Below are 23,843 nucleotides of genomic sequence, written 5' to 3'. Positions count from 1 at the left end.
TTTATGTGTAACTATTGGCCACGGTGAAGCCCCTCGGCTTAGCCGAGCTGCTTTCATTCTCTGGTAAACTGGACTTGAGAAGACTACGACTAACACTGGACTCTGTTTCAGTCAGCGCTTCTCACTGCAACACGGACGACCTAACACCTCAGTAATCGACTGTAAGCGTGCTTTAGGAAAACACACTTGCGGCCATGGTAAATCTAAGTCAAAACCCCCGTCACAGGGTGCCTGGGTGGCTCAGTCAATTAAGCCTCTGCCTTCAGCTCAGGTCATGATCTCAGGATCCTGGGATCAAGCCCCGTATCAGGCTTTCTGCTCAGCGGGGTGCCTGCTTCTCCTCTCTCTCTGCCTGCCTCTCTGCTACTTGTGCTCTTTCTGTCAAATAAATAAATAAAATCTTAAAAAAAAAAAAGTACTCCCATCACTACCGACAAGCTAGATCTCCTCAGTGATAAGGTGGGTGAGGAAGGTGGCCGTCTTCCCAGTCCCCAGGCGTCTCTGACCAGTCAGAGCGCAGGGTCCATGCACTGGGGCTGGAGACCGGGACAAGCGCTCAGGTCCCAGCTTTTCTGCAGGCTCACGGCTCTGCAACGTTCAGAGAGTTACTAACTTGTCTGAGCTGCCATTTCTTCTTGTTGTGAAGCAGATCATAAAATGACGTGAGCGAGGTATTTACCAGAGTAACTGGGGCTAACAACACTTGCTAATATGACTACGTATTAGGCAGGTATCTATGTTTTTGAATTCTTCCAATTTATTTAAAAATCCTCTCGTTCTGCTAAAGAGAATGAGATGAGATCTCTTCCAGAACATCAGGGACCACCCCAGGGACATCTGTGTACCCTGCTGAGCTAACATTTAGTTAATCTACAGTCCCCACCACCCGTGCGTCTGAGATCACATACGTGGTGAAAGCTTCGTTTTGCTTTGCCCCAATGTAGTACGAGTAGAGGTTGAACATCCCGATCATGAAGGCCACAAACACCATGATGAAGATGACCATGAACTTGAAGATGTCCTTCACTGTTCGCCCCAGCGAGATCTGCAGAGGTCCGAAGCTCTCGTTGGCTGGTAAAATATAAGCTATTCTTGAGAAACTCAGAACTACGGCAATTGCATAAAGACCTTCAGATATGATTTGAGGATCAGAAGGGTCCCACTTGATCCTGGCTAGGAAAGAGGAAAGACAAGAGTTATCCTGAGTTTCCATAAGTTGTTTACTTAGGGAACTTCTTTTCTGTTAAAGAAACAAATTTACATTAGCAATCAAATATCTGATGGAAAGGTGATCTTTAAGGGTCGAGCATATTGAAGCTTCTGAATTATAAGAAGACGATTCTCCTGATTTGCTGGCAATTTTCCATTAAAATATAGCATCGCGGTTAAGAGCTCGAACTAGGTGGGGACTTGGTACCTGCAGAAATTCCTGTGTGTGTGTCTGTCTTTGTATAAAACTGGTCCAGGTTCTTTAAGTTCTCCTAGTTTCATTTTCCCACCTTTAAAATGAGATACTCCCATTCTTCCTCTCTCATCTATTTGAAAATTCAATAAACCAACATATATTTGGCGTTCAGAACACACTTGGCACTACACAAGGGGTAGTGCTTATTATTTAACTTTAAACTAAAATCCCACTGTAATGTAATCCAGGGCTTGCAAACTACTGGCCGGTACTCAGCCTACTAGAAACAATCTTTATTGGTTGCTCAAATAACTCTATTTTCCCATAAAAATATAGCTAGTATTCATTTTTTTCATTTTTCTGGCATTATTATATTAGGTCATTAAACCCAATGAAACCGTTATGAAGAAAACTGCAAAACAATGTGTAAGAAAGAGGAAAAACAGGATGATATTTGCTTATTTGCTGGGAAATGAAATCAAGAAGGGATACGAGAAAATTAGTCAAAGCACTTTCCTGTTTTATAGTAAGTCTTTAAGTACAATGTATAAAGAGATAGCTGTCACATTTAAAAATTCTGCATATTGAAAAAGTGTTGACTGTTAACATAAACATTAGAAAATACGGATAAAGAGATTTCCACATGATACAGCCAAGAAACGCACAGAGATGCCAGCTGAACGTTAACTGATTTCTTACCGGGCATTAGAAACAAGCATTCAAAAGGGATCTATCGTCCCTACCCCAGGGTTCTTCAAGGAGGGACTTCCCCTAAGCACCCCCCACATCTGTTTCCATCCCTGTCTCCCCTTCCTCTTGGGGGGAGGGGGAACACTTCCTGTGGCTGCTACCCCGGGAGGTGATAACTGAGCGTACTGAGCTCAGCTCCGTCCTCCTGTTCCGGAGATTCTCGTCCGCTCCTCTGTGAAGGCATCTCACACCTGCTGCTCTGTCCACCGCTATCTGGAGACCCAAGGACGCATCGGCCTCGTTCTGGGGGCTCAGTACTAGCTTGTCCACCCTGAACTTGATCAGCACTAGAGGTTGGGATCTGGCCTCCTAGCTTTCTGTTTGTTTCCCCTCGAGTTCAAAGCCATGTGACTTACAAGGAGCCATCTGGGGATCCCACCGGTCCCTTGCGGCTGCATAGTTTAGTGCCTTAAATGGAAGGGATACTCACACGTGTGCTGTCTTGGAAAGACACACACACACACAAAAAAACAAAGACATAAGACAGGCATTCGCAATGGCAAAGCATCAACTGGTCCGAGAGAGAACACGACAGGGTTCTTGGGATCCAGCCAGGAGGAAGACGACAGGCAGGAGAGAGCACGCTCCTTCAGACAGACACTTCCAAAGAAGCCAGGAACTCTGTGAGAACTGAGTAGTGACCGAACTCCAACTGACTCGCTTTCATCAGAAATCTGTGCATTTTTATTAACTGACATTGACTGTGCACTCCAAACTCACCCAAATTGTAATATTTCACATTGTCTCCCAATGTGACTTTGGTCAAGTCCTTCAGAGTATCATTTGCATCAATGATGCGCTGGGCTTTGGAAGCATGCCAAAATGCCATGAATCTTGCAATGAACGATGCCGCAAAGATGGCCAACATACCAAAGTCAAGCATGTTCCACAACTCAAACAAGTACTCCTTGGGGCCTTCTGTCCAAATCTCTTTACATTCGGCCCATATCATGCCTGCGTTAGAAAGGGGTGAAAATAGATCCAATTCAATTTCAGTCCAGGCTTAGCTCTTCCATAAAACAAAATAAGTTTGAACGGTCTCAGCCTCCCATTCGAAACCCTCCAAAACCGGGCCACAGGCCACCCGTCCGACCTGCCTCCCGCGTCCCCACGGGTCTCCATCCGGCCATCACAGCGGATGGCTAGAAGACGAGCGGACAGAGCTCGAGAGTGCTCTAACAACCATCTTCACTCCTTCACGACTTGAGTAGCCCTACACCCAGCATGCAGCCCAACTCGGGTGTGAACTCACAACCTTGAGATCAAGACCTGAGCTGATGTCCAGCGTCAGGCGCGTCAGCAACGGAGCCACCCAGGCCCCATCAAACAACGATCTTTAATCCGTTGATTCTACACATATAATCGTATTTAAAGATGTTCGGGGGCACCCGCAGGGGAGATACGCTGACTGCCTGCTTGGTGGGGAGTCTGCTTCTCCCTCTGCCCCTCCCCCAGCTTGAGCCCACTCAGGCTCTCTCCCTCTCAAATAAATAAATAAAATCTTAAAAAAAAAAAATCTAAATAAATAAATAAATAAATGAAAATTAAAAACATCTAAGCTGGACACTTTGAGCCACTCAGGCGCCCCTAAAAGTAATGTATGACTCTTAACGAAAAGCTTAATAATCATAATTATCAGGAATGTATTAAACATACATTTCTATGTGCCAAGCACTGTTAGGGGCCGTGTGTATACCAACACACACGCAAAGCCGGCACATGGGCAGTTAGCTTGATGACATACAGGCCGCGTCCGAGGGACGGTTCTTATTTTACATAAACGCTCAGTGAAATGTCACACTTGTCCTAGTTCAGTGGTATCTGGTCAATGCCAGTCATATCTCCAAAGAACTCCCGACAGATCAGGCTCTGCTTCCTCCTCTCAGGCGATGTGGTGCTGGGCCTCCCAGTATTTCGTGGACATCTTCTCCGGAAAACCCCACCAGCGCTCCAAGGGCACCCACAACCCGGACCTGCTCCTCAGCTTCCCCTGCCTCATCTCCGCCCCTGGAGCACAGCCGCCACGCAGCATCCCAGGTGCGGTCCACGTGGCCCCTCTGTGCGCAGTGAAGCCCCCACCAGACCCGCTGCTACAAGGCCGAGTCCCCACCCTCAGCCCACTCGGTGGGGAGGTGGCCGCGGTGCTCCCCCACCTCCAGATTCATCCGCCTCTCGGTGGCTGTGACCTCGCTAAGTCCCCCGCGCTGAAAGCCACGAGGGCCACCTCACCACCCCCCCTACCGCCCCCTACCTTCGAGGCACCTGCGCTCCAGCGGGGGGATGGGTGGGGGTAGGTACGCAGCTCCGCGGGGAGGGAGGGCACGGCTCCAGACATGCACCTGCGCTCTGGGGCTTGGGGGGTGCTAGCGCTGGGAGGGTGGGCTGTGAGGGTGGGAGGGCTCCTCTGGGACACACATCTGAGCTCCAGCGCGGCCACCTGACCTTTCAGCTGTGCCAGGGGCCATCCTAGCTCCACAGCTTCCCATGCAACCTTTCTAGGACTTGTAATGTCTTTAGTCCCCCAACACTCAGTCTGGTGACACTGCCGTATCTCCAAAGTCTTAGATGGAAGGTACTGTCCAGGGAGGCCTGCTCTACCCTGCCTACACCCTCCTCATTCAGACCTAGATGCCCCGTCTGTGTATGCTCATGTTCCCCTAACACCACCTCAGGTAGTTGTCACGTGGGTTTCAGCGATGAATTTACATATCGACCTGACCCCCGTTAACTTCCGTCCTGCAAGGCACTCTCTAGTCACCTGGGGACCCTCCTTACCTAACAAAGCAGCCACCTAACTACTGAATTGTTTCATTCACAAACATCCGATTGAAATACCTTCTCCTTTGCATTATATTTAACAAGTACGATTGATTCCAACAACAAGCAGCGCAGTACCTAAGACTTCTCTCTGCTTCGTGACCGGGTGGGGGGTCTCAGACAAACACTAGGACACAGACGTCAGTGTCATGTTACAGACTGCTGAACTGTGGGATCTGATGTATGGAAAGTGCTTCCAGCAGGTCTGTACATAATAGCTGTTCAATAAATCCGATTACTAAATCTCAACATAAAACCATGCGGCTGTTTTTAAATGCGAAGTCCCAGCTCTCCCAAAATACCAACAGCATTACTTCTTCCCTCGCCAGATTTCTATCCTACTGTTTTTTTCCAGGTTTTTCTTGGAAACTTAAGGAGCCTCTGGTGTGTGAGAAGACTGTGCCCCTGGTAATGACCGCAGGATAACCACACTCAGACAACACACAGGAAATCCTGGTGTGTGGTGGCCTGTGTCACACAGGGTGCGTCTGTGCACCTGACGTGCGAAGGGATCAGCCTCTGCCAAGGCCACACGCCCACACAGACGACGACCCGTCTTCACCTACAACCCAGGAGATAATAAGCATCTCCATCCACGAGAAGCAGGAGGTCTTCATCCTGAACAGCTGTTTCGCGTTATCCGTGCTGGTCTCATTGGGACGGAGTGTGGTGCCTTCGAATCTGTCAGCCGCGTTCATGACGAGCAATCCCAGGAAGATGGTGAAGGAGGCAGCATGTGCCACGAACTTCATGAACGGTCCCCGCATAATCTTCGCCATCTGCCACAACGCACAGCGAAAGAGAATCTTAGCTTTGTTTCCTTCGCTTGGCCAAACACACATGCATACACCTGAGAATCAGTATCTGTGCATCCCAGGGCTCTCCTAAGACAATCGTGTGTATTTATAGAACCGGTGAACGGATAAAAATCCTTTACGCTGTTTGAAAATGCTGGTCCCACCCCTCATCTATGTAGGCTGATGTTTTGGATTTATAATTCAGTGAGTTCACTTTCCTCTTAATGGATACTTAAGTTCTTAAAATACTACGTAACTCTGACAGAATATTTTACAACCAAGGACAGAGCATAGTGCATCACTGCTCACGAACACCAGACTCATTCCATGGGTCTGGGGTGTCGAGGAACAGCAGTGACGGTCAGGAGCGGAATTGGCTTGGTGCTGGCCCATGTCTGTCCTGCCTGCTGTCCTCACGGGCGGCTGTCAGCGGCCCGGGCAGGCGCTGGGGAGGCTGTGGGGCAGGCGCTGGGGAGGCCCGGAGAAGCAGCCTGAGCACCAGGACCCCTAAGGCAGGCAGCTCCCATGAGGTACTCGGAACAAGGTCCCGGAACGAGGCTGGATTTAAAGCCCAACAAGGGAACTTTAGGTCCAGGTTCACTCCCTCATGAGCTGAGTGGCAGCGAGTGAACGTCCTAAATGATGTGAAAATCAGGCTCTTTGTGGGAAGCACGGAGGCAGCCGGAGCTCCTGGGGTCCCAGCACAGGATGAGTCTGTGTGGGCAATACACAAATCCTTGGGGCCAGGGGGACGATTTGGGTCCGGGATGAGTCTCCAGGGTTCTGCACCCCCCCCCAATGCTAAACAACTCAGTATGTATGTGTGGTTTTCTGAGGAGACGGCTTATGGTTTGCCACAGATTTTCAATTGAATGTGTTACAACAGAAAAGTGTGTAGTTTATAGCACCGCCAACACCTGGTTAGCACGCTTCTGTGCCAGGTATGATCCCAGTGTTGGACTCTGTCCACTCGCGTCACCATGACCACAGTCTGAGGGCAGGTGCCACTAAACGTGTGTAGACGATGAAGAACCAGAGGATGGGAGGTCCAGAAACTGGCCGAGATGTCACACCGCTCCTGAGCAATGGGACTGGAATCCGAAAGCAGGCATTGCTGCTCACAGTTAATGCTTCTATGTGGTTTACAAACAATTGCCTTGTTTTTTTCATTAAAGTAGACAGAGGGGCGCCTGGGTGGCTCAGTGGGTTAAAGCCTCTGCCTTATGCTCAGGTCACGATCTCAGGCCCTGGATGGAGCCCCGCATCAGGCTCTCCACCCAGCAGGGAGCCTACTTCCCCCTCTCTCTGCCTGCCTCTCTGCCTACTTGTGATCTCTGTCAGATAAATAAATAAAATCTTTTTTAAAAAATAAATGAAGTTTCTTTGAGGGAAAGAAAAGAAAGTACTTCTCCTATGGGAAAAAAGCTAAATGCTGTGGCAATGTTCTCTGTTCCTACAGACCTTACTTGTCCATGTTTTCCAAAATCATAAATGTTAAAGCTGAAATACATCATAGTTGAGTCTCTTCTCTCTTTTTTAAAAAATATTTTATTTATTTGTTTGAGAGAAAGAGCACGAGAGAGCATGTGAGTGAGGATGAGCGGGGGGGTGGGGCAGAGGGGGAAGCAGGTTCCCCGTGAGCAGGGAGTCCGACATGGGGCTCGATCCCAGGACCCTGAGGTCATGACCTGAGCCCAAGGCAGATGCTTCACTGACTGAACCACCAGGCACCCTAGTCTCTTCTCTCTTGATACTGAGAATCTTACTCCAGGCAGATTGTGAGGGTGGGTGTGAGTTCAAGTATTATCTCTGTCTGTCTGTCCAGACCTGGTTTGGTAGCTTTAGGCCAACGGATCCACAGAATTAGGTACACCTAGACAGATGGCAGAGCCAATGCAAAGTTCCTTGTAAAAATCTGCCATAAAAGTGTCTAAAAATCATACTTCCGTAAGAAGGCTCATTAGCTTGAATCAAAGAGTATTATTATTTTTATTTTTTTGGTGTTTTTAGAGATCCTGTTCAGACGGAGCCTCATAAGGGTAGACCGAGAACACATGTGTGACAAGGTAGGTTTGATTTTCTTTTGCCTCTGGTCCTGAACTACGTTTCTGTAAAAATGTGAACTCTTTAAAGGTTGGGGATAAAAATGGGGTTGAGAGCAAAGCTGCCCACAGTGGGGGGGTGGGGCGCAGGGCACAGGGCTCTGGGACAGGAGCTGGACTGTCCTGTCCCTCAGGGCAGAACGGCATCTCTGGCCGGTGTGGTCCCTCTTGGTTGGACTCAGGAAAGGGAGAGGAGAATCAAACCAGGCACCTTTGCTGCCTATGAAACGTGCTAGTTTAGAGGCAAAAAAAAGAGCAAACAAATACAAAACAAATAAGAATTTGATTGGCAGGAAACTGAAATGGTGTGTTTGGATGTTCATAACCCTCTATTTCTTTTCTTTCTTTTTAAGATTTGTTTAATTAGAGACAGAGAAAGAGTGCAAGTGGGGAGAGGAGAAGAGGGAGAGAATGTCCAGCAGGCTCACGGCTGAGCCCCACGGGCGCGATCTCACCACCCTGAGATTGCAACCTGAGTGCAAACCAAGAGTCGGATGCCCAGCCAACTGAGCCACCCCGCTCCCCCATGCCCTCTGTTTCTTACTATAGATCATTGAGAGTGGTGTGTCTCTTTAAACTAAGGGAGATTTTGGCACCATTCAGTGGATTTTAGGAATTGAAATGAGTTACCCATTTTAGTAAAATCTGTCATCTATACCTGCTCAGCTGTAAACAGATTTCTAAAAAAAAGAAACTGTAAAGAAGGTAACTAACACACCTGACCCTTTCCTGAGGGTAATTGCTGGAAGAGATACTTGGCTTTGGATATTGTATATTATACTTTTCTCCAGTATCTACAGACAACGAAACACCTAACTGCCAGGCGCCCACAGCAACAGAAAAGGCTGAAGCAATGGCTGAGTGACCTGTCGCCCAGCATAATACCCTCTAGCTCCGGCCATGTCGCTGCGAATGGCAAGGCTCTTCCTGATGGCTGCATGGTACCCATCCCACCGTAAGCAGGACAAGTCAGCCAGAGGACGACAAATACCACGTGGTCTCACCCAGACGTGGAATTTAAGAAACAAAACAGATGAAAACAGGGAAAGGAGGGAAAATAAAATAGGATGAAATCAGAGAGGGGGACAAACCATAAAAGACCCTTAATTGTAGGAAACAAACTGAGGGTTGCTGGGAGGGAAGAGGTGGGGGAGGGGGTGGCTGGGGGATGGGTATTAAGAAGGGCGTGGGGTGTGATGACCCCAGGGGTCGTATCCAAGTGATGAATCACTGACTTCTACCTCTGAAACCAATAATAAGCTCTATGTTAATTAATTACATTTAAATAAAACATTTTTTAAAAAGGTTGACGCTAGCTTAAGCTAAAATAACTTGACGTCACGACATGACCTCTTTTTATTGTAATGAGCATAAAACTATTTGGGTTATGGTGGGAAAAGAAAACAAGTAAAGAAAAAACTTTCTGCAAGAAGAAATCAGACTTGGGCGCCTGGGTGGCTCAGTGGGTTAAGCCGCTGCCTTCGGCTCAGGTCATGATCTCAGAGTCCTGGGATCGAGTCCCGCATCGGGCTCTCTGCTCAGCAGAGAGCCTGCTTCCCTCTCTCTCTCTCTGCCTGCCTCTCCATCTACTTGTGATTTCTCTCTGTCAAATAAATAAATAAAATCTTTAAAAAAAAAAAAATAAAAAAAAAAAAAGAAGAAATCAGACTTGAGGAAAGAAAACCAACCTTACACGGACACACGGATGCTGTCAAGGTGCACAGCCTATGGGCTGATCTGGCTTGATTCTCATGGGTGTGCTAGAAACTGCTTAGTATTGAAAGTAGTATGTTTTTTTTTTCCTAAAGGAGCTCCACGCCCAGTGCAGGGCTTGAACTCACGCCCCTAAGATCATGACCTGAGCTGAAATCCAGAGTTGGATACTTAACCCACTGAGCCACCCGGGTGCCCCTAGTATTTAAAACAGTATTTTAAATAAAAGCATTAATACTGCTTAAGCAAATATTCCCCCATAACCTGTAAATGTTTATGTTCATTGTTAAGGGGAAGACTGTGAAAACCAACTTGTTCATCATGCTTCAAAGGCTAAATAACGGGCAGGAAAACAGACTTTGGTTTGAAAAAAAACACCTCAACAGTGTCCTTTAATTTGATTATTTGCCTCAGGGCTCATAAATGAGGATGGAGAGCAGATGCCAAAGAAGAAACATGACCAGGGAAGAAGAAATAGTAAAGGAAATCGGGTTAATGAGGATTCAGTCAAAATCTAAGAAACTGTAAGAACTGACAACAATAGTTTCTTGTCCAAACACGCAGCCTTCCGGAAGGTGTCAGGTGCTGGAACCCCCAGGATGTGGATGGAGACAGTCACTCCGTTCGGAAAGATACTACAACTGAGCTGACCACAGAGTCATCGGGGAATGAGGGTGATTCCGGGCACCCCCGCCGCCCCCCACTCAGTTCAGCTGCAAATCTCAGGACCCTCGGGAAATGCAAGGGATGAAGAGAAATCTGTCATCTCTATGACAAAGGGAAGAGCAGAAAAATTACAGCTTTCTAGAAAATCTGTGTTACTGATTTCTCATTCTAGTAAATCTCTTTCTTTTCATCATTTATGTTTTACTTATAACTTGGAACGCCTGGGTGGCTCAGTGGGTTAAGCCTCTGCCTTCGGCTTGGGTCATGATCCCAGGATCCTGGGATCAAGCCCCGCATCCGGCTCTCTTCTCTGCGGGGAGCCTGCTTCCTCCCTCTCTTTCTGCCTGCCTCTCTGCCTACTTGTGATATCTGTCAAATAAATAAATAAAATATCAAGAAAAATTAAAATAAATAAAATAAATAAAAGCTCAACTTGGGGGCCTTCTATGTTTTAAGGGAAATGACAGATTTTGCCCCCAGGAAGAATCTGTTTCCAGCAGTTCCCATTGTGGCACTGGAAGGAACCTGGTCACTCCCCCTGTGCAGGAAGCTCACTTGGAAAGGTCCCTGAGAGCTAACGCAGCGACTGTGTGACTAAGTAACAAGAAGACATCACACTGGCCATGGAGACACAGGTGTTTGGATCCACCTGCTGCCGGTGTCTGAAAACGAGCTCGCCATGTCAAGAACAGCGAGGATTCGACTGACATGGACGGCCCGAGAGACGTCTTAGCCACAGAGCTGTGGAATTATTAGTCTGACTCTCAGAGCTGAGACTTAGCCATTCCAGAAATGTGGCTTCAAAAACACGAATAAGGCTGTTGTTAACGCAGGACAGAATCCTGTGCCTGTTCCTGCACGACGACAGGGCAACTGTGTTCCAGACCGAACTGTCACACTCAGGAAAGGGGGTCCACTCCAACATGGGCTTTCCACCAAAGTCTGGGCAGATGGATTTTGCTGTCCCGTTAGAGTGTATTCTGTCCCTAAAACAAATATTCTTCGCTGCCACAAGTGTCACATTAGTGTTTGTCTGATTGTTCTTTATTTAAAATAAGATTTATCTGGTCATGGTAACCAAAATAAACACAAGAAAAAGAACTTTCATCTCAAACTTTGCCAGCAGAGGAATAAAAGACAAGAAAAGTATCTTTTAGGATTGTATTTGAGATAGCTGCACATGCATACTATGACCCCATTAAATTTAATAGCAATGTATGAACCGACGCGCCTCCAGAGGAGATGGAAAGGAAATCCACTCAACAGTGACTCGGTCTTCTTTCTCGATCCAGCTGTGGTGGGATTACAGGTTAATTTTCTATCACTTTCCCCCTCTATCTCCTATAGCAAATAGATGTTATTTTTGTAATATTAAAAACATTAATATTATTTCAGCCCAGCTGTGGCTTCCATGAGATTTTCTTGTAGGGGAGGCTGGCCCGGACCTGCACAGTGGGACAGATCTGCGAGGGACGGCGCACGGGCAGGCTTCGCAGACATACCTTGCTGCACGGGGCAAACCAGTAGATGAGGGCCAGGAAGGGCAATCCCACGGCCACCGCGAGGACCACCAGAAACTTCACCGCCATCGTCTGCTGCCGTAGACCGGACAGGTTCTCGTACCAGATGGACAGAAGCTGCTGCTGACAGTTTGGATGAGCTACAAACTAGCAGGGGAGACAGCGTGGTTAGAGAAAAGTTCAGGAGCCCCTTTCCTGTGTTCTAGTATTGCGTTCTGTGATCTCCTGTGAAAAATACCGTTGGAGAAAGAATAAACGTGAAGCACCCAGTTAACAGGCATCAAACAAGGCAGCAGGAGGTTCTAATAGGTATTACGTCAATTTGAAGATTCCAATTTATCAAACTCTTTCTTTATGACTAACGGGCTTTCTTTGGAAGCACAGGAAAAACTTGGAAATTTCATATTATAAAAAGATTCATCGACGCTGTGCACAAGGACTCTTACATGTCTTTTCCCATCTTGAAAGAGTGATGCCAAGATCTTACTGGCCCAGATGTTTAAATACTGTTATTTATTTGTTTAAATCCTTTTTGTTAAAAAGCACACCACAGGGCACCTGGGCGGCTGCCTTCGGCTCAGGAGATGATCGCAGGGTCCTGGCTTCCAGTCTGGCTCAGCAGGGAGCCTGCTTATCACTCTGCCTCCGCTGCTGCCCCTGCTCGTACTCTCTCTTTCTCTCTCTCTCTCTCAAATACATAAATAAAATCTTTTAAAAAGTAAAAATAAGAGAGCAGGCCACCTTTTCCACACTGACCTACAGGGCTACACCTGTTTACCCCCACTGGTATATGGGTCTGTTTCTGGACTATGTATTCTATACCGTTGATGTATTTTTATTCCTGTGCCATAAACTCTCTCAATTGAGAAAACTTTATAATTAAATTCTACTTGTTATCTTTCAGAATTTTTTTCTCACATATTTATTTTTATAAATGAATGCCACATACGACAGAAGGCAACATTATGTGATAGACAAAAAACAATAATGTGAAATAAAAATTGATTTAAAAAAATTGAAAAGTTAGATAAAGGAACTACTGACACTTAAGGATGATTAACCTTGAAGGTAATTAAAACATGATACAATGTTTATCTTCTCAGAATGGTAAGGTTTAACAACACACATCTTGAGTATAAAAAAAATAAGCCTTCTGATACACCACCGGCATGTATATAAACTGGCACACTTTCTGTGAAGGGAAACTTAGCAAATATTTTGAATTAACAAAAACCTGAAAGAAAAAAATAAACTCTCTGATAATAAGCTGATTAAAGGGAACCATAATATATCAACACAGCCTTTGAAAAGATGAGATGGATGTTTATTGACTGAGATGTGAAGATGTCCAAGACACAAATTTGTGGAGAGAAATATAATAGGGATTAACTACTCTCCATTAAGAATTGGGAATATAGAGGGGTGCCTGGTGGGTTCAGTCCCTGCAACACGTGACTGTTGATCTTGGGGCCATTAGTTCAAGTACTATAGTAGGTATAGAAATTACTTAAAAGTAAAATCCTAAAAAAAAAAAAGTTGTGAAGGGAAAACGGGCGCATGTCTATACTTCTTTACCATAAGCATGTATGACTTTTATTAGACTACTTTATTATGTAATAAAAAATCCATACAGACTTTTTTTATAGAATTTATCCTTAAAAACTGACTTTTTAAAGATATTTAACTTAAGAAAGCAATCACAAATGTGGGCACTCCATTAAGACCAAGACTGAATGTACCCCACAAGTAACATTGGAAGGATGGAGGGCTTAGGTCCTGGAACACATCAACAGATGGGAAATGGAACTGGTTCTCAAGCACTGATGTTCCTCCATATAACCAATACCTTATAATCCGGACACACACAATCATTTTTATTTCATTGGTTAAGTAAAAGGAAAGCAGCAATCATGACATAAATAAGTCTAGATTTCATAGACGGGCATGTACAGTAGGTTCAATGACTCACAGCTAGGCTCTTTGGATTACAGAGGACTTCCCCTGTGCACCTATAGATTAGAAAAACTCAGCCCTTCATCCTGACCCAGCACCAAGGAAAATGGAAATGATGTAAATGTGGCATCAGGCCTGATCTTACTTTTTTTACTTCGTATTTAATGGCAAGTTTTAAGCGGCTGAGATTTGGACGAGCATGATCTCCCCCACTGTGGCACACATCAGCGTCCCCATTCAGGATGGCCTCTACTTCTTCCGTATTTCTGCACAGATCAAGGAGTCCAACGACAAAGTCTTTGCACTGCATTGACAGCTTTTTGTAGTCATTCTAGGACAGACAAAGCAGAACAAATATCAGTAACAGAGAAGTAGCACATGTGCTGTGCTACCGACTGGAATTTATCAGGGACTTGACTGTGTGTAGAGAAAACAAATGGGAAAATTCTATCTTTATTTAGGTTTACTGTTCTTTTAATGTGCATTAATTGCTGTGCTGCTGAGTAATTTCTGAACTATCTTATCATCATAAAGATCTTCTTCGTATCCAAAGAAAGGAGATTTTTAAAACATAATCCAAGCTATGGAAAAGTCATGTACTCGGCCAAACTCTGTGCGGGGGGGGGGGGGGGGTGGTCAGGAAAGATACAAAGTAAGCAACTTCCCACCAGCCTGATCATACTACTTTGCATACATAGTATCTCTTATGTTCACACAAGGACATAACCCACATCTGAAAGATCTTTGGAAGATCTTGTAAACCCGGTTGGTAAACTTGAGAAACACAGGACATTTGGACAGGCTCCAGAGAAAAACAAATATATGTGATTTATCTATTTAATACATTGTTACTGAGGAACTAAACCAAAATCAGGGTCAAAAGACAAGATCTAATACAAACTCTGAAAATCAAGATTCTTTTCTTTGGAGAAAAGGAAATTTAAGAATATTTTTTGTTTTAATTTATTGCTGATGGCCTAATATTATGTTGGAAAGATTTAAAAAGTTTAGATAATATTCAAATGTCAAAAATTCATATCTTGAAAACATACTCAACATTACTATTCATCAGAGAAATGCAAGTCAAAACCACAATGAGACACCACCTTACATCTGTGAGAATGGCTAAAACCACAAAACCAAGAAACAATGTGTTGCCAAGAATGTAGAAAAAAGGGAACTTGCATGCACTGTTGGCAATGTTGGGAATACAAATTGGTACAGATGCTATGGAAAACAGTCTGCAGGCTTCTCAAAAACGTAAGGGACTCCTGGGGGGCTCAGTGGGTTAAGGGAGCGATTCTTGGTTTTAGCTCAGGTCATGATCTCAGGGTCATGGGATCAAGCCCCTTGTCAGGCTCTGAGCTCAGAGGGAGTCTGCTTGAAATTCTCTCCCTCTGCTCTTCCCCCTGCTCTAACATGTGTGTGCATGCCCCCCCCAACATAAAGAAATAATTCTTTAAAAAAAAATTAAAAATAGAAATACCATAGGATCTAGTAATGCCACTACCGGATGTTTACCCAAAGAAAAGCAAATACAGTAATTTGAAAAGATATGTGCACTCCTTGATTTTAGCAGTGTTATTTACAGGAGTTATTTACAGTGTATAAGTGGGGTAAGTGCCCACGAGTGGTGAATGGATGAAGAAGGGGTGTCTATACCCCCCATGGAATATTACTCTGCCATGAAAAAGAATGAGATCTTGCCATTTAGGGTATTCCACTAAATAAGTCTGACGGTGAAAGACAAACACTCATATGTTAAATCTAAGAGTCAAAACAAGCAGAAACAGACCCATCAAAAGAGAACAGACTGGCGATCACCAGAGGAGAGAGGGCAGAGGCTGGGCAAAACGGGGGCAGGGGACTGGAGGTCAGGCTTCCAGCTCCGGAACGAACAGTTCACGGGAGGAAGAGCACAGCACAGGGAGCGCAGTCAGTGTCGTGCAATAACGTTGTGCGGTGACAGATGGCAGTAGGAGGCGTGGACTTGCCCAACCACTGTGTGGCACGCCTAAGACTAATGCGACACTGACTGTCAACGACACCTCAATTAAAAAAAAAACTAAATTCATATACACTGACATCTGCATTCAGGTCTTCCTAATACTTCCTCCCTATTTTTTCTCTTCCTTGAAATGAGACCATTTATAGCCCCATGTTCCTCAAGAAAACCTACTAACTCAGGCTTGTTGCCCTGCAAATGGATCCCATCTTCTCCCGTAATCTTCACAGTCATCTCATTTACTTCGGTTAGATAATGTGTCCAAGATACTGCAGACACTTAGTATCAAAATCAGGCTTTAACTCCTGCTCTGTTTGGCCCCAAACCCCCTGCCTTGAAGAATTCTGCCACTTTGTCTCTTGTTTGTAGAAGGCGTTTCTGTTTTGATCTTTGAAGATGTGGGAAGCAAGGAAGGCGAATACAACTCCCATCTTGCACTCAAAGCTCTGAGGTCCCCTGACGTCCCACAGCCTGAGTGGCAGAGTTTACTGTTGGAGCCACAGCTTTGCTGCTTGTCTCCTTCATCCTGAAACCACCAGTGTGCCTGGGACGGACAGACCCCTAAGAACCAGGAGAGGAAGACGCTGGACTACGAGTGGCGCCGGATGTTAGTCAGCAGGTAATATTTGGGGGAAGTCTGCACGTGCGAGGCAGCTCCTCGGGCTCCTGTCTGGGAACCCTGCCAAGCAGCTTCCTTTCCAGGTTAGTGACATCTACACATGACACGTTGCTAACCGCAGGTGCGGACGGGCTCTCTAAGGGCAGCTTGATACAACGAACTATGCTTAACTGAGAATGGCTTGTGCTACTTCCAAACTGTCTGACTACCAGGTCAGAGAGTATATGAAGTCACAAGGAAACAGCTTTACCCCTTTCGTGCAATAGTCAGTCAGGGCCCTGGGGACAGATTAGGAAGGACGCAAGCACTTATGGTTCCCAGACCCACTACCAAGTAGAGTGGCTAGGGGCTGGGGCTTTTATACTTGAATAAACCTGTAATCAAACCACAGATCCTCCTTTGTTAGCTGGTGACCTCAGATAGGGTAGAACCATTCTACGAAGTATGTGCTACTATTATTCCCGTTTTACGAATGAGAAAACCGAGGTTTGGTGAGATTAAACAAGTGCTCAACTACATGTGCAAAGTGCTTAGCTTGGTGTTCAGCATTTAGCAAGCATTCGGGAAAACACAGTTATTTTATTTCATTTCATCAAAGGAAAGATCTGGGACACCTGCGTGGCTCTGTTGGTTAAGAATCTGACACTTGGTTTTGGCTCAGGTCATGATCCCAGGGTCCTTGGATGGAGTCCCACATTCAGGATCCCTGCTCAGCGGGGAGTCTGCTTCTCACTCTCCCTCTGTCCCAGCTCCTGCTTGTGCTCTCTCTCTCTCAAATAAATAGATAAAATATTTTTTTAAAAAGAAGGCACTATGCAGGCATCAAAAAAAAAATAAAATGAAATCTTGCCATTTATGAAAATGTGGATGGAACTAAGGGTATCATGCTAAGCAAAATAAGTCAATCAGAGAAAGACAATTATCATATGTTCTCTCTGATATGAGGAATTTGAAAGGCAGGGTGGGGGGTCGTGGGGGGAAGGGAGGGAAAAATAAAACAAGATGAAACCAGAGAGGGAGACAAACCATAAGAGACTCTTAATCTCATGAAACAAACTGAGGGTTGCTGGGGATGGGGGTTTAGGGAGAGGGTGGCCGGGTGATGGACACTGGGGAGGGCTGTGCTACGGTGAGTGCTATGAAGTGTGTAAGACTGATGATTCACAGACCTGTACCCCTGGGGTAAATAGTACACTCTATGTTAATAAAAAAAATTTTTTTTAATTAAAAAAGACAAGATCTGAAAAGAGCCTTCCCTGACATTTGCAAATACCCATGCGGCTGCAGGTAAACGTCAGTGCATCTAGTGTATCTCACAGGTAGCCCTCAGTTCCTGGATGAACTCCTCGTCCTCTTAAAGACAAACATGTAAGGCTCAAAATCGATGCTATCTAGAATTTCAAGCACCGCGGGTACAATCAGACATTTAAAAGCAGAGTGTGGGGCAGCGCAGTTCAGGAGGAAGCGTGTCTGCTGGAAAGTTGCATGTGAGAGCTCCGTGCTCTTTGTTTACGACCAGCTGAAAAGCCGCGTGTGAGAGCTCTAAAGGGTCACTGCTAATTCTCAATCACACGAACAAAGCATTTTTTTTTTTTTTAAGAGAGAGTAAGACCACAGGAATCCATTGACATGTGTTCTCATATTTTAAGTTCTCTCAGACTGACAGGTAAGGTCACCGGCCGCTGACCATTAGCTGGATGCAGCTGTGACTGCGGTTCCTCAAAAGGGACAGTGAAGCTGGCAGCTGCGTTAACGCTGGGTCACCCCACACATTAGCAAATTAGAACTGAGCGTCTGCCGGACAACCTCCGAGCTGGGAAGAGGTGACCGGCGGGAGCTGGGCTGGGTACCGGGCTCTCACCCTCTCTGAACGTGGCACAAGCAACAAGACTCCTCCATGTTCCTTCTGCATGAGGACTACTTTCGCAGAAACAAGCTTCTGTTTTTGCTCTGATCTTGCCTGACGTAGCTGTTCCCTGCCCGGCATCCCCGAACCCCATGCATTCTGCCCGAAACAGCTGAAATGCCATGGGACCCTCCCTGCCCTGGGAACCCGTCTGAGCTAAACGCTGCTCACCCCGGCTAGCGGAGCTCATCCCTGCCTCCCACTTCTCTCTGAACCGTACCTATTTCTCTGCACCCCAGGTCACGCCATGACTTCCTCCCCCTCACTTGTCTCTCTGGCCTCAGCAGCACCTCCCGCCGTGCTCTGAACGCAGACGCGTCCCCCGGGAGACAGAGCCCAGCTGGAGCACAGCGTGCCTGTGCCCGGAGCCCAGCTCCGCCAATCCCCCATCGTTGGTCAGGAGCCTCCACCACCTTTCTGTGCCCCCATCCCTTCCTCTGAGAAGCAGCCAGTATCCTGTCAAGGCTGTGATGAGAACTAGAGCAAACAAAGTGTGTATAGTGGAACATCTCTAAAAATTTTACCACATCTCATTCTGACAAAGAGCTTGTTCAAAGAACACATGCAGTTACTTCCTGCCCACAGTAACTACCACAATGCTGAGCGCCCAGTGGAAGCTTAAAAGTACCCTGGACTCCGGCTCCTGCAGGGTCAAGTGCTCAGTGAGGACCACCTACCTTGAACTCCTTCTCAATGTTGGCCAACACTGCCAGCTCATTGCTCAGCTCCAAAGCGGTCATGACCGGGTCCTCGCTGGACAGCGACAGGTAAGCTGGGCTCGCCAGGCCCTTGTAGGCGTTGATCCTGGACCTGGAGTGGCTGAAGGAGTCGTGCTTCTGTTTCTGGCTGCACTCGCCACACTTGCAGAAGTAGTCGTGAGGCCGTTCGATCCGAGCCCCCTTCCGCAAGAGCGTGTGCACGATTTCGTACTCCTGGCAGTGGGCGGCCAGGATGATGGGCGTGACGTCGTGGGAGAACCGTGTGCCGTCCTCATCGTAGGCGTAGAAGTCGTCTTGCTGGAGTTCGGACTGGCTGGGGCTCGTGGCTAGCCGCCTGCCCTCCGCGAAAGCCGGGTGGCTGAGAATGGCCTCCACGATCCGAACGTAGCCTTTACTGATGGCGAGGAGCAAGGCGTCCCCGACGCGAGCCAGGTTTTCCTTCTTGAGAAGCAGCTCCGTGATCTCCAGGTGCTCGTTGGCCACGGCCAGCTGCAGGGCATTCTGGCCCATGTAGTCCACGCAGTTGACGTTCAGCGACACACACTCCTCCAGCATCTTCCTCACTACGGGGATGTTGCCGTACTCCGCGGCATCTAGGAACCGTTCCTCCTCAGCCGACAAGCTTGTGGAGTGGTCATTAAACATGTAGGCAGGTCCCCGGTTGGCTAACCTTCTCCCCTTCTCCCGGAGAATCGTCTGCCGCCGGTGGGCCAGCCTGCTGTCAGCGTCCCAGCTGTAATAAAGCAGAAAGATTGGGAACAAATCCTATTAGGAGCATTTCACTGTGCCAGACGGCCTCCCGTTCATCTAATGCAACCCTCAAGGATATCGGGCCAGACGGCCTCCCGTTCATCTAATGCAACCCTCAAGGATATCGGATGCTGCCGCAGTGTCTCTAGACCACTGCAACGCACATGAAGATGCGTTTATCTGTTAATGGATTCCAAGAGCTTGCTTCTCCTTTAAGAAAGTCAGGCACTTTGTGAATTTTGAGGTTTCCGCTTGGGGTGCAAACTGGCAATTCCCATAATCTCTCTGGGCCATTTGCATGGGGATTAACAGGTGTATTTCAGTCACAGAGGGTATAAGGCCCAGAAAAACCAATGGTGAGAAAAGTAGGAACTTTTCTGTCCTTATAAATCTTACAGTCTCGGGGGAAATGGGGGATCAGCACAGTGCCTTGTTTTCTGCCGTTTGTCATGATAAGCCCCGAGCCAGGTCACCTACGATGCTTCCAGGAGAAAGTTACAGGCTAAACATGGGAGAATAAGGACTCAGGCGCAGGTGTGTGTGGGGAGTGCAGGACAGAGGTCGGGGGCAGGTGGAAAGCTTCTCCAGAGTAGGCATTGACGAGATGCTACAGCACAGGTTTCATTGGCAGGACTCAGACTCTGCGAGGTGTTCTAAAAATCACTGGAAATGAGAACATGGTGATTAAGGCATAGGGTGAAAGGCAAGTTGCTGGAGCAGGGGAGAGTCAAGGGCTGGGGTAACCGGGTGACGGGCATGAAGGAGGGCATGTGATGTGATGAGCACTGGGTGTTACACAAAACTGAGGAATCACTGAACATTGCCCTAAAAACTGTAGTTTGGCTAACTGAACATAATAAAAATAAATAAACATAAATAAAAAATAAAAATAAAACTACACTAGTGTAAGACTGAGATCTGCTTTTCTCTCTGTTAGAGACAAAGTTTTCTTGGATTGTTGGTCTGTTTCGGGTAAGAAATAATAAACAAAGTTTCTTCTTTCATCTACCCAGAAAGCCAAAGTCTCTATGTTTCGCCTTTATCAGGTCTTTGTTCACTTAAGAAAGTTAAAACTTCTCAATGTTAAAGGTGCCAATATTGCCAACAACTAAATTGCCTTCTAAAGACTCTCTCATTGCTACCGTGGGTAAAAAGGTAATTAAATATCAAGTTGTGTAACGATCTATAACCCTACTTAGGCATGCACTGTACACCCTTCTGAGGTGTTGTTTTGTTGTTGTTGTTGTTTTTAAGATTTTATTTATTTATTTGTCAGAGAGAGAGAGTACAGACAGGCAGAGAGGCAGGCAGAGGGAGAGGGAGAAGCAGGCTCTGTGCGGAGCAGGGAGCCCGATGCGGGGCTGGATCCCATGACGCTGGGACCATGACCTGAGCCGAAGGCAGAGGCTTAACGACTGAGCACCCAGGCGCCCTCATTTTTAATTTTATCAAAGTCACGCGTGCGCACAACTTAAGGACTCTACAAACATGTTATAGGAAACCAGCAAGTCTTTGTTCTTCATTTCCCTTCTTCCTGATCCCGAGGCAGTAATGTCAACTGTTTTAGCTGATTATTGAATAATTTCAATCCTTGTATCCATATAACTTAGTAACACTGTGATTTCTAATTTTCCAGGTTTGTCATTATCTGTGGACGGCCCACGGAAGCTGAGCATTTAGCTCACTTTCACAGTCTCCCTCCCTCCCACACACACCCACAGGCACACACACAACCACATGCACGGCCCCATCACTCCACAGGCACAGCACACATCTCGCCCGTAACTATGATGTTCGAGTAACGTGGGGCTGGTCCCGGTCGCGACACACAGTGCATGTGGTGCCTGTCCTTGCTTCCCTGTGCCCTGACCCCCCGTGGTTAAAAATTCTCTTTCTGTATTCATACCCTCATGCTCTGTGTACCTATGACCAGATCAACAAAACTCGACTCTCCTTCTATCTGAATCTTCTTGTAATTCATCCAGCACACTACATATTTGTTTAACTTGAGCTTCACGAAGGGGGTCTGCTAACTGGACCTAGACGCAGTCTAGACTTGAATGGGTGTTGTCTTTGGATCTTGCTTTTGGCTTCCTCCCAGGGATTCTCTGCACTTTGTGTTTGCTTTGGGTGCCCCGTGTAGGGTACCCCAGGACCCCCCCGCCGCCAAGTCATGCCTGTGTTCCAGCACGGCACAGCCTCCAGGAGCTGCCTGAGGAAGGCAGATCTCTTCAGATGCTGTACGTCTAGAGGTGACCTTGTATAATCAACAGCCTTACTGCTATCTTGGTTGCATAGAGACTTCTAGGTTGACAGTAATTTTAGAAGAATTATTCTACTAGATTTTAGCTTTTTTTTTAACATTTTATTTACTTATTTGAGAGAGAGACAGTGAGAGAGAGCATGAAAGGGGAGAAGCAGACTCCCTGTGGAGCTGGGAGCCTGACGTGGGACTCGATCCCATGACTCCCGGGTCATGACCTGAGCTGAAGGCAGCGGCCCAACCGACTGAGCCACCCAGGCACCCTAGATTCTGGTTTTTACGGTGCTATTGGGAAATAACATTCTGGATATTCTCTTTGCCTCTGATGCCATAAATTACATAGTTTTTTTACTGGAGGGAATCTGTTTTCCTCCACGGTTTTGTGCACCCAGTAATTCTTTTCATCTGCAAAAAAAAATGTGGCCTCTTCTAAGAATTTTTTTTTTCTTTTCTGAGAAATATTGTTGACTGATGTCTCTGGTAATTTTGTTTCTGAAGGTCATGGTTATTTCTGGGACTCCTTTTGGATGCTGGACATTCTGGGATTACTGTTTCGTTTTTTTATCTTTTCTCTCTGACTTTCCAGTTAATTCATGTGTTTGTTTGTTTGGCTGGATTTGTGGAGTTTTCATTTTTTGTATTTTGTGTTGTTTTCCTTTTGATGGCTTTTTGTTTTAGAATCTGGACATTTCTTTAACTTTATCTTCTAATAAATTTTTTGAAAGTTTTTCTCTGATCTTGTGTTTTTAATTCTCATCTTTTTGTCGTTTATAACACTTTTGCTGGTTTCACAGACACATTATCTTCTCTTCCCTAAATCCAGAGACATTACTGATAAAGACCACACAGATCCGAACGATTCAGAGAATTTACTACCACACTGCTTTGTAATGAATATTTTGTACTCTATATTTCATGTCAGAGTTTTTCCTCAAAAGGCTAGTGGACCTTAGTAGATATTCTTTTCCATTAAAAAATAAGTATTAATTCCAATGTCTTTTCTAAATTCTTCCCCAAAAGAATTTGCTAATGTCGGTTTTGGCAAAAAGTGATTCTCAGAGGTGAGCTTCTGGAAGAGCAGTGTCATCTCTGCGTTAACAGAATGCGTGAGGTAGACCCTCGAAGAGGTCACCCAGACCCCACCCTTCGTCCCTCGGAGATGCTGAGCCCCCTTCCCTCTCTCCGCCGCTCCTCTGGCTTCTAGGAACCCACCCAGTCCTGCCTCCTTGCGCCACCCGCTTCACTGCTGTGGACCAGAGGAGCCTTGACCCTGAGGCGGGGAAAGCGTCTGCAGAACACACATAACACGCTGGGAAAGAAAAACTAAAATCAAAGGAGAAAAGAGCTAAGATGAAGGGTTTGTGGAAGTGCGAGGAGTGAGCACGTGGGGGAAAGTTCTCGTGCTACTAGGACAAAACCAACAAAGCACAAATGGACGCAAAATGGTACCAACTACCAAGAACTCAAGAGCCACGTCTCTGTACTGTTCTTTCTCTTCGGTAAGGGTGGGTGAACGGTCACTCCAGCCTATGTCACGGGACCCCGAATGGTCACTCTGGCCTATGTCACGGGACCCCGAATGGTCACTCTGGCCTATGTCACGGGACCTTCCAGGGCAACCTAAGTGACAAATGTGGGCGGAGCCTCAGCTGGAGCCACGGGCGTCTGCGTTTCTGTGAACAAGAAGCCCCCAGCGTTCGCACCTCGCAGCCTAGTCGGCTGGAAAGGCAAGGACGGCCATGGAGACGAGTGGCTTTTGTCCATTTAGAGGAAGAAAGATTATCATCGGTAACGTCACTCATATCCCAGTTTCCAGGGTTTTATTCTTGCACACAACACCTCTAAATAGACACTGAGG

General features: G+C 46.4%; 1 protein-coding gene across 3 annotated transcripts in view; it reads right to left on the bottom strand.

Moving 5' to 3' along the window:
* The window catches only part of TRPC6 (transient receptor potential cation channel subfamily C member 6), a 100,047-nt gene that overhangs the window by 13,382 nt on the left and 62,822 nt on the right, over nucleotides 1–23,843 (bottom strand). For 2 of the 3 annotated variants that reach the window (XM_059371257.1, XM_059371246.1), the window contains exons 2-7: nucleotides 18,931–19,705; nucleotides 13,869–14,054; nucleotides 11,753–11,917; nucleotides 5,535–5,751; nucleotides 2,876–3,109; nucleotides 909–1,173 (exon numbers count right to left, since the gene is read on the bottom strand). In XM_059371257.1, the coding sequence (XP_059227240.1) occupies nucleotides 909–1,173; nucleotides 2,876–3,109; nucleotides 5,535–5,751; nucleotides 11,753–11,917; nucleotides 13,869–14,054; nucleotides 18,931–19,705 (1,842 nt within the window). The remainder of the gene's footprint in view (nucleotides 1–908; nucleotides 1,174–2,875; nucleotides 3,110–5,534; nucleotides 5,752–11,752; nucleotides 11,918–13,868; nucleotides 14,055–18,930; nucleotides 19,706–23,843) is intronic. The other variant, XM_059371250.1, reaches the window with a different exon arrangement.

The sequence above is a fragment of the Mustela nigripes genome, chromosome 1, assembly GCF_022355385.1.
Source record: "Mustela nigripes isolate SB6536 chromosome 1, MUSNIG.SB6536, whole genome shotgun sequence".
Taxonomy (NCBI): Eukaryota; Metazoa; Chordata; class Mammalia; order Carnivora; family Mustelidae; genus Mustela; species Mustela nigripes.
This window is presented reverse-complemented; position numbering and strand designations above follow the sequence as displayed.